Source organism: Eutrigla gurnardus (genome assembly GCF_963514095.1).
Source record: "Eutrigla gurnardus genome assembly, chromosome: 20".
NCBI lineage: Eukaryota > Metazoa > Chordata > Actinopteri > Perciformes > Triglidae > Eutrigla > Eutrigla gurnardus.
This window is the reverse complement of record NC_139931.1, coordinates 4017394-4028888: the sequence shown is the minus strand read 5'-3', so window position 1 is coordinate 4028888 and position 11495 is coordinate 4017394. Positions and strand designations below refer to the sequence as shown.

At 44.3% G+C, this 11495-nt stretch overlaps 2 protein-coding genes across 2 annotated transcripts in view; one reads left to right on the top strand and one right to left on the bottom strand.

Moving 5' to 3' along the window:
* The window catches only part of arf2a (ARF GTPase 2a), an 87144-nt gene that overhangs the window by 53349 nt on the left and 22300 nt on the right, over nt 1–11495 (bottom strand). The window lies entirely within an intron of this gene.
* map3k14a (mitogen-activated protein kinase kinase kinase 14a) lies at nt 3450–11165 on the top strand. The gene is given in 17 exon segments (XM_084038033.1): nt 3450–3507; nt 3510–3530; nt 5045–5314; nt 5392–5473; nt 5590–5812; nt 5980–6369; nt 6458–6592; nt 6684–6813; nt 7206–7334; nt 8726–8830; nt 8929–9086; nt 9167–9317; nt 9632–9940; nt 10027–10136; nt 10293–10425; nt 10519–10619; nt 10717–11165. Coding segments are annotated over 17 exon segments (2652 nt in total). The 5' UTR covers nt 3450–3464; the 3' UTR covers nt 10879–11165.

Genomic DNA, 11495 nt, shown 5'->3' with positions numbered 1-11495 from the left:
TAAATGTCACTTCAGTTTTCACACCTAGCGCTGCCAACGCGCGTACAGGAAGTACAGCTTCAAATTAAAAGCATAACAGTCACTTACCAAAAAAGAAAAAAAGAAGAAAAAAACACATTATTGGAGCGTAAGTAGCACTAAAAATAATCAATGGATAAATATAACGGCGATTAATATCCTTAGCATCGTGGCATGTCTCATACCATTACGGTAAAATTAACGGAACACAACAGACACTTTGAAATTAAAACCGGAAATGTACATTCTAGCTAAAACACTGATGTGCTCGCCATCGGCCGACGCCTACCAATCGGAAGATCGGTAAGTGAAAAGTCTACTGTACATGTATCGATAAATCAAATAGTTTGACCGGTTTTATGACCCCATTGTTTTTTGTATAAATCTCCTTTGAGACAACGCTTTGTGGTTCGTGAAGTTCCGACGTCTTTACGAACGACTTAAACGGTTAAAGTTTGATGTGAAATGGCGGTGAATGTAAGGCTAGCTAGAAGGAAGTTATTATTTTAGCCGAGAGAGAGAGACACACTCTCGAAGAACAACAGCTCACGGCAGGTACAGGCGGTTAGACTGTGATTATTCTTGGTTTTTTTTTATACTGTAAGCTGCTGTTACTGTAACTAGCAATAATGTCACATGTTCCCAAACTTTTTCATAACGGCTCATTCGCCCTTTGAAGTCAGATATTTATGACACAACATCCGTTGCAACGTCAGTGCAGTATGTCTGTTGTTGGGTGTTATTGTATTTATTGTGGAAGTCTAACGACAGGACTTTCTACATGTTTCCTTGAAGAAAGAACACAAAATAATAATTATAATTGGTGGTTATAAAGAGTTGGTACACGGTTATGCGTGTGTATCCAATTAATCTCACATATCATACCATATCTACCAGGTGCATTAGTTTTACATTAGTAACTCCTGACAGGTATATGTTGAGTCCAAGTCCTTCTCCAAACCTGCACATGTTGGACCATTGTTGGCCCGGATTCAAACTCCTGGCCTGCAGTTATAGAGAAGTGGCCTTGGCCTGGGTCCATCCTTCAATGGGAAACCAACGGTGTCCTTTCTTTATTCTGTACACCATATAAAGATGGTTCAGCTCCTAGTACACTTTACTACTATATCATGAGTAGTTTACTAACAATATAAAAAGTGAATTACAAGTTCTACATGCTAGAAATCATCTCTGTTCTTTCCACTGTATGAGAAAATGCCACACTATCCTAATATCACTATTAATATCACACTATTAGAGGGGGTGCATAACATTAGAACACTTTTTCAACTTTGTATGATGACAATTTAGGATTATTTCAATTATCTATTAATCTGTAGGTTATTTTCTAGATGAATTAATCAATTTAAAATGATAAACTGCCAGGAAATAGGGAGAAATGTTTATTCTGTTTTCCCAAAAGTTCAATTTGTCATCTTCAAATGTTCCTGTTTCGTCCGACCAGCCAGTTAAAAAAACCCAAAGATATTCAGTTCATGCCAGTTGAAACGGATAAAACATGAACAAAACTGACTGCATTGCAACTTCTTTTCTAAGGGAAATGATACAGACACAACATACAAAACATCATCAGTTGAATGCAGTTTTGCAGACAATGTTGTGAACAGAGGATTCAGGCAAATGTAAGGACACCTACAGTATTTCTTCATTGTAGTTAACGGTGAAGTAACAGGAAGAATCTGTTGTTTGACGTGAATAGTGTGAGTAGAACAAGTCAAGAGCACAGATGGTTTCTTAAGGTTCTTTAGGTCTGGACATATGTAGACCAGGACTGGGACATTTTTTCCTGAGAAGCAGCCGGCGTTTCCCTTAAGGAATGCTTGGCTGTGTGTGTTTTCTGTGGCCGACTTCAGGTTGAGTCCCTTTTCCCTGTCCTTACTAAAGGCTTTGGAATTTCATTAATCTGCGTGGGTTGTGCAGCAAAAGTCGACTCAATAAAGCCTCCGACTGAATGTGGAGTTAAGCTCTGGGTTTCTCTGCAGAACTAGATTACAACTGATTGTTCCATGCTGTATTTAAAACGTATGGTTATTGTGTACTTATTAGGTACATGTGTATAACGTCACGCAGCCCGATGCAGCAACACATAACAACTCCTATCTCTGTGAAGCTTATATTCAGTTCCTGTTGACATATGAGGAATTATCATTATTATTCATTGGTTTCTCAAGTGTGAGAATCTCTGTTTTACATAATTATACATTTAATATTACAAATAACATCAGAAACACATAAAAAATGTCTTGTTTTGTCAGACCAACACTCCAAAACATTCAGTTTACTATAATAGAGGACCAAGAAAACCAGAGATATCCACATTTGAGGAGGTGGTGATCTTTTGCTTCAAAAGATACAGTTGCAATTAATAGATTAATCAAACAGTTTCAGATTCATTTTTCTTTTAATCCACTCATGGTTTCAGCTCTAGACCGTAGCATCATCTCAGTGTTATGTGCTGTATCTTCTGATGACGTTGACTCTCGTTTCAAATACTTGTTCTTTACATTCAAATTGAGTCACTGCCGTTAGAAACATTTGGCAGACGAGGAAAAGTGTTTTTTTTTCCCCCCAAAAGTTTGGAATCAGTGGAACAAACTCAGCCCTTAACTGCTTTATCCTAATTCTATCAGTGTCGCCAATATATGGTTGCCACGGCAGCAGTTTCCTTCACACTATGGCAGCATTGCAACTTGCAAATTTCGCGTTCTGTGGCCAATTTTATATGAGTACGTTTTTTTGTGAGATTATTTCAGATAGATCACAGAGGACAACTCAAATTACCACTGACGGCTCATACGCTTGCTCCCAAATCTCTTGGTGGCAAATATTTTCCACCAGATCCTCATAATATCAGATATCAGGAGTTTGCTCTGTTTTTTATGACATGTCATGTAGTAGAGAAGTATGTGGCGGTGACATTTGACAGACTTATAAATATTAGCTGGCCACAGGGCACACGTGAACATTAGGATATCGGAGCACGTGAAAGGTCACGAAAGTCTTTTACAAGATCAGAGCGATCTTGTTTGTCCACATTTTGCTTTAAATTGGACTTTGATGCCAAGCTGTAACGATCACATCTATTATTAATTAATCTTAGAGTAAACCCTGAGTATATCTTGATCAGTTGATCATCATAAGCATAACCCAACATGGTATCCTTTAATCTAGTCTGAGGGAAGAGCATGTTAGTCAGCTCTGTTGGAGGGAGTGGAGGTAGGGAGGGAGGGGAGAATATGGGGAAGTGGAGATGCATTTCCCATAAGTCCTTGTCAGCCAGCTCCTCCCCCCCCCCCCCCCCCCCCTCCAGGTTGGCTGAGAGCCAGCATCAAGCAGAGCGGCAAGGACAGAGCCGGAGTCGTTTCTGAGAATCAGACCATGCGGGACGAGGCAGACAAACACAGCACTTTGTTTGACTGTAGTAAATGACAGGTTATTCGGAGCGGATACACCACCGAGAGAGAGGGAGCAGCTCAGACTGGCATCCGTCGGTACGTGCACACGCCCCTCGGCCTCACACATACACAGGGTTGTTTTTGTGGTTGCGTTTATTGCAGAGGGTTTTTCCTCTATTTCCTTTCCACGTAAATTCATTGGGGTGTGGTGTGACGCCAGGGCTCTCAGAGCAGCGTCTCAAGAAGGAAGTGACAGTCGAATCGCTTTGTTGTAGATACTCTTGCAGTGCATGAAGTCGGCACACAAGGTAACACATTGACATTTGATTACAGCGTCAGTTGTTTTTCTTCATTTGTAATACTGTGTTAGTATTGCAGAGAGCGAGAATGTGCAGAACGGTCTGGAGTAGAGTTTTGACAGCCATGTGATTGATTAAGTGAAGATATCAGGAGTAATCCTGGTGTGACCTCTATCAAGAATATCCATGCTGCAACTGTGGTCCTAGTTTGTGCCCTTCAAGCCGCATTTAATGCACGATTTAACCAGCGCCGAGATGAAAGAGTGTTTCTCAGTATCCCGATTTTACAGTCATACATATTTTGACCAACATAACCTCCGAGACATCTGCAGCCAATTGTGCAAATCTTTATAAGAAATTCCGCCTGGCCGTGCCTCATGTGCTGTAGTTCACTTCCTCTGAGTGAAACAGAGCACTTGCTTTGAACGACACAATTGCAACCGTCAAAACAACGGCAGGGCTCAGTTTCCTGTCTCATCTGCCCACCGCAAACTTTCAAAGTTTCAGTTCAACTGATCATCGCACTTGGCACGGACAAACGTGTTCAACGTCACATCTACCTATAAAGAAGTGGATTAATATGAACCTAACCTCAGTACAAAGCCAGTCGTTATTTCATTGCAGTTTGTGCGTAGACATCCCATCTTAAATTAGTGATCCTGGAAATAACTAAATTAACATTTTAGTCCCAAAAACATTTAGAACTTAATTAAGAATCAAATGAAAAACACACAAATACAGAAATAAGACTTGTATTCAAGGCTCACTGTTCCGTCTTTCCTCTTTTTTAGACCCAGCCACTCTCACATTACCACATAGTAAAATGCCCATTGTTACGTTATGGGGAAGCAGTTTTCAGGAGCACAAACTCGACAATATATATGTATTCAAATCAATTAGTTTGAATGTAATAGTAATTATTGCATTATAATCTAGAACATTATGAAGGATTATGATATATTTGGGTTTTGGACTGGTGGCCGGACAGAACATGACGTACACTTGGGCTGTGGGCAACTACAGAGGGAATTTGTATCGATAAAAGGATTATTTATTAATCATCATATAAATTTGCAGCCCTCTTATGAACTCATCACATGAGTAAAACACAACAACTTCTTAGTCAACTTCTTAGTTATTAATCTGCATCATGTTTGATTCATTTAGTCTCACAACACATAATGTTTCCCAAGAAAATACACTCAGACGTTCCATCAATTATAATTACAAATATAACTTGATATTAATCTTGTCATTTGTGTAGAGAAAGCACTTAACTTATGAGTTGCTTATAATGTTCTGTGTCTCCAGATCCAGCAGATGAAATGGCGGTGAGGCAAAGGATATTTAACTCCACAGCGCCCTTCTCCGGGTCGTCCCAAGCCGAGCTGAAGGGGTCGTACCCATCCTGCCCGGCCGCGGACCAGGAGGCGGAGGAGGAGGAAGAGGAGGGGAAGGACAGCAAAATGGGCTACATCGCCTGTCTCAGCCCTTTGATTAATAAACTCCTGACACATGGGACCGCAGAGCAAGTGGGAGAAATGCCGCTGAAGACCTCAACCTTCATTGCCCAAGCTGAATGTAAATATGTCTTTCTGATTTAAAGTGGAAAAAGTGTGCCTGATAATAGCGGACCACTAACACGGTGTCCTCCTCAGGTGAAACCCAGGACTCCCAAGAGTTTAGTCCATCCTGCTTCGAACGCTCCTTTGTTCCCTCCCCGAACTGCTTCACCAGCAGGTATGGCGTTACCGTGACTACATTGCTTCTGCATCTCACCCTCCGTGTTTGCTTACAGAGGTTGGAATTCATTCTTTAATGCCATGTTTGTAATTGACATCGTTGCCACACTTCAGTCTTCCGTCAGAGCACAACAATGTGGCGTGCCCGACCATGGCCTGCATCCAGGAGCGCAGCGGCTCCTCGCCACAGCTCGCCCCAAGGAAGAAGACCAGGAAGAGACAGAAGCGCAAGGGGAAGAAGAAACTGGAGAAGAAGAAGGAGAAGCAGCGGCACAGACACCGAATGCCCTCTGGAGTCCCCGAACAGGAGAGTGGAAGTTCTCTGGTCCGGATCCTGGTGAGACCTCCGGTTATTCTTCACGTCATCGAGTCTTTCACATGAAAAAGCTATTGAAACTGCCTTAACGAACTGAGAGTTCTTGCAGTTTGTGAATCATTCCCATGTAAATATTAGCTTTCCTGTGTTGTGGAAGTGAATCACAGTATTTTGCTTGTGTCCCGTAGGATGAGTCGTCTATCGGGGGGAGAAGCGACCTCAGTTCTTCTTGCTGCAGCAGCATCGAAAGCTCAGAAGAGCAGGACCGAGGGCCTTCCCTCTACAACCAACCCAACTACAACACAGGCTCCAGCTGCTCTCCTCTGAACTGGGGGGACCCGGTCTGCGGCCCTCTCTCCAGTCTCCATTCCTATGGGCAGGACAGCGACTCAGACTCCCACAGCAGTCTGGGAGACTGTTCGCTGGCTCTTGCTGGACTCAGGGGCAGCGTCAGTCAGGGGGACCCCTGCTATGCAGGGCCCTTCTTCAAAGATGTGGAGAGGGATGTAAGAGAAGAGGAAGATGAGCACTCAGCAGCTGACTCTGTCAGCACTGAGGGAATAATCTTTTACAATGAAGTACGTTCTGCTTCACGCCAGTCTCCTTCCAGTCTCGGTTTAAAATGTGGTCCAACCAAACTAACTTGTTTCTCTCGTACTTTAAAAGAAAATCCAGCCTGTGGACTCAGAATACAAGGAAGGGAGGGAGTACGTCCTCTCAGAGTTTATCAAGGAGGGCTCCTATGGTGAAGTACACAGTGCTCAAGATGTCAACACAGGCTTCAGATTCGCCGTCAAAAAGGTAAAGCGGAGCGCTCTCTTTGTTCATTTTTTTTTTTCCACGGCCTTGTTTTAAAGCCCGCTCACGGTTTTGTTCCATTCTTTCCTCTCAGATCGCCCTGAAGAGGTTCAGCAGTGAGGAGGTGGGTACGTGGAGTGCCCTCAGATCTCCTCGTGTGGTGGAACTCTTTGGAGTGGTCAGAGAAGGGCTGAACGTTGTCCTCTTTATGGACCGCAAATCTGGTAAACAAGCCTCCCTGCCGCCTTTTTACGCACATTCTGCTCACTGCTGCTGATGAGATCAAGGGTGGAAATTATTGGGTGAGATGTGATGAATTAAGTGCAAACACATGACAGCAATGAAGATTACAGAAAAACAGATGTGATTGGTGTCGAGATGTGGAGGTGGGTGGTTCTAGGGCGCCAGAAATGACTGTTGAGCTTCCTTGAAGCGTTTCAACGGGAGATGGCTGCTTGATAAACACAATGACACACCTGATACACTTTTCCTTCTACCTTCATCAAATTCCAAGCCGTAATAAACAGCAAGAGTTGAACCAGACACTGTGTATCAGTAAATATTAACCGAATAAATCTTAGTCTTGATCCTGGTCTGACCTGATGTGTTATTCCAGGCTCCCTTGGCCAGCTGATAGCGGAGCGGGGTCGGCTTCCTGAGGACCTGAGTCTCCACTACCACTCGCAAAACCTGACAGCACTGGAGTACTTACAGAAGAAAAGAGTGGTGCATTTAGACATTAAAGGTATGTTACACAACTGGATATTTTGATCATTTCTTTTCCACACATTTACAAGTCTCGTCTGAGTTGTACTAAAAAATGTCCAAACACCAATGGTGATGCCAAGAAAACTCTTGAATGTGTATCCTTAAGTTATGTTATGACTGCCAAGGCATAACTACAACCCCTCCTACTTTTTATTAAAAGATATATAATGTAGTACTTTTATTTCAATTTGTCCTGAATCCACTAGTTTTAACCGCAAATTAGATCATCTTTAGCTGCATTCACACCAAATCAGCCATTGTGGCCTCCCATTCATTTCAATGTGGGAAGTGTAGGGGGGGAAGCAAGGAGCTTCATATTTTCCCTCCAAAAACATGTGTGAATTTAAAGGTCTCCAACCTAATAATAGATTCTAACATTGACGTGTTCTCCTGATGATCTTGTACATGTTTTTATACTGCCCCGTCAGATATTGGTATCAGCCGATAAACCCTCTCAAGATGAGTTTGAACAGCTGTAGTTGTGCAGATCAAAGCGGCACGATAGTAATACCGGTAAAACTAAATGTGTCAGCCTGACTTTTACTTTGTTGTGCTTCATAGTGGAAAACAACAACAACACACAGGGGGAGAAGAAGTCAGTTTTCTAATTAGTTCTCATCAGAGACGAGATGTCTTTTGTGTGCAGCTGTTTTGTGGAACACAAGTGTCATAGATACAGTAGATTTGATCCTCAGCACCTGTGTTGTGAAACCAGACTGCCACAGTGAAGACGACGGGCTGGGAATTTCCCACAGTGTGACTCACCGCGCTGATCTTTAGAGGCGGCGCATGTGCACAGAATCAGGAGAGCAAGAAAGAAAGGGAGAACGAAACAGAGCGGGGGGATGGGACGAGGAGCAGGAAGTTGTTAGCGAGAGAAGAGAGAGAGAGAGAGAGAGAACAAAGTGGAAAGACAGAGAGAAGACAGAAAATGAAAATAAAGTGGAAAGAAGTATTTAAAAGAAAAAAAGAAAAAGGAAAGAGACAAACAAAATGAGAACTGAGTTAGAGGAAGAGCAAAAAAAACAGACTTTAAGCAGGAAGAGGAACATGTTTGTGCTGTGGCAGCTCAGGCGCCACCTGGTGTCTGCAATGGCTCAGGAAAGGAGAGGCAGCGACGCCAAGTCTCTTCATCTGCTGCCTGTTTGTTACTAGACTCCACATTCATTCCTCATTAAAGTGTTTTCTACAGCAGCTGTCCCCCGCTGACGTCACATCTCCCTCTTATTTTTGCTCCTTTGTCTCTAGACCGCTTTGTGTCTGTGCAGCTGCCCTGTTTCTAATTATGTCACCCGTAAACTCCACTGCACAAGTCATGGAAATCAGCGCTAATGCAGTGGATTACTCGTCTCTGCTTGTTTCCCACAGCTGACAATGTGTTGCTGTCGGAGGACGGTAGAGACACCTTCCTGTGTGACTTTGGACACGCAGAGAGACTGGACAACCGGGGACAGAGCCTCAGCGGGTCCAAAGGTGAATGCTGCGTAACTCTACCCCATCAGCCAAGAAGACGGGTCATGTCTCCACTTCTGTGTCTTAATGAATGGTTTTCCCAATGTAATCCGATGCAGATCTAAAGGGCACAGAGACCCACATGGCCCCTGAGATTGTAAAAGGGGAACCCCGCGGAGCCAAAGCAGATGTGTGGAGCAGCTGCTGTATGCTACTGCACATGCTCAACGCGTGTCAGCCGTGGACGAGATACTACACCTGCAGACTTTACCTGAAGGTATGCCCACACAGACACCACACCCGGCTCTGGCCAGGTGTTCAGTCCGCTCTTTACAGTGCTCACTTTGGTGGTTACAGATCGCTAACGAGCCTCCGCCTCTGTGGGAGATCCCGCCTGACTGCAGCCCGCTCACAGCGGACGTTATCAAGGCGGGACTTCAGAAGGATCCAGCCAAGAGAGCGTCGGCGTCTGTCCTCAAAGAAAAAACGGCTAGAGCCCTGAAAGAAGGTAACTAAAGTGGTGCATCCATACACACACCCATATATATATATACATTTAAAGTAAATAACAAATATAAACTGATGTTGAATTCCATCATACTCTCTTAAAACCACGCCCACAATATGCAACCAAGAGCTGAAACACCGACAAAATGTCCGTAGCTTGCTAAAAACTTTGTTTCCATCGGTTTCTAAAGGCCTGTGTTTGCTGGCATAATACTGCAAAGCTTTCTGATATATCCACATTCCACTGAAACACTAGTTTAATAATGTCAAAATCAGTTTGTGAAGACCTAATGTGTTGTGTTCGTGTGGCTGCAGTGGGAGGACTGACCAGCCCAGTGAAGGGACCCTTCACAGAGCCTCTATATACGGCCAACAAACCTCCCGACTCCCTGCGATGTACCGACAGCAGCGACAACTATGAGGACGAACGTAAAAGTTCTGTTGAGAAAGTGATCACGACGGGGAGACGGGCGGCGGAGCTGGACGATGACGACGATGACGAGAAGGAGGCCGATTGCAAAGACTCACTTTTCTGTCCACAATCGCTGATCTCTGAGCCAAACCACAAGAGGGGCAACAAGGTCACCACCGTGCCAGAACTGGAGCTGCGTAAACTGGAGCGAGGTGAGGTTTCTCTCAGAGCTGCTGATGCTTTTTTTCTTAAACGTTTGAACTCTAACATTGTTTTTTTCCCTCCTGCTCGCTGGCAGATTTCTACCTGAGCAGTCTCTCCCAGCTGCACTCTGCGGAGATGCAGGAGCAGCTCTTGTCTTGTCTCAGCAGCGACCCGTATTCCACCTGGGAACCATGGGACAAAAAGGTAACCCAGAATCCACAACTATTAGGGTTTGATGACGAGTTAAATCCTTTTTTGCTTTCACTTTTATCTCAGCTGTGTAATCACAGACCAAAATTGGGTCTAAGTAAAGTATTAACAGGCCTGTCTGGCTTCCTCTTCTTTAACCCGTTCCTTTAGGACTCCGGCCGCTGGTCTCTGAGCCCAGGAGACGACTTCAGCTCCGGTTTCTTCTCCTACAACAGTCAGACAGACGTGCAGGGTTCCAGTATCGACCTGCTGAGTCACACCCAGCTGCCCTGCTGTTTCGAAGGTGAGATAAAAACGTCAACGTCTCCCTTCTTTTATACGCTTTAATGCAACACCAAACTAACGTGTGCACCCCTCTGCTCCGTGATTGGCTCAGGAGTGGACGTCTGCATCAGAGACTTCAACAGGAGAAGCATCCGCATCAGAGAGACGCGGCGGGTGAAGGTGGGCCACATCGCCACTGGAATCAGTGATCAGGTGAGGGCCGGCAGCTTAGTTATTCACGTTAGTCCGTTTTAAGTGTTTGTAAAAAGCCAGATTACATCCGCTTCACGCTCATCTGTGCTCCTTTTAGATCTCTGAGAGGGTTTTCACCCTGGAGACCCAGCAGGGCCAGCAGGTCACCCACGATGAGGAGGTGCAGGAGTCCGGTCTGGAGCTCCGCTGCGTTCCCGCTCCGGACTTCAGCTCTGCCTGGAGGTGGAGGATCAGAGACGGGATGCTGGAGACCAGATAGAGCCCACGGATGTTTCCTTCCTTCACGTGGCCTTCTGTTGAATTGTTACAAATATTTGCCCTTTAATTTGTGTCAATGTGACGCGGGCCGTGCTTTCATAAGAGGTAAAGATGAATGCACCAGTACGGCCTCCGTCTTCAGCACTCGTCCCGTGTTTTAAACGGCGTTTGTGTAGCTTTCCGTCTCTAAATTGCTTGTTACAGAGTCACAGTACTGACGACTGTGATGTTTACATGTTATCCTGTCTTACTGCATGTGCACATTGAGTCATTAAACAGCATATGAAACTATGCAGAGTACGATACATTATTATACATTTTACATACATTAGTGATCTCACTTCTCCCATCTATGACACCTTCATTGATTAGTTCAAAATTCAGTGAACATGGTCTGAACACTGTTTCAGTCTGCAGGACGAACAACTTAGATCAATATTAAGTTTGATACAGAAACTCATCGTCCCCAGTGAACAATGTGTAATGATTTGAAAACCCGCTGACCTTTGTTCTATCGTCACCGTGAGATTAAAAAGCCCCGTGAATGTCAACATAAAACGTTTCTCACTCGAAGATACTTTGAAAGTGCTTCAGCGCCCGAGGTGCTGTGACATCCGT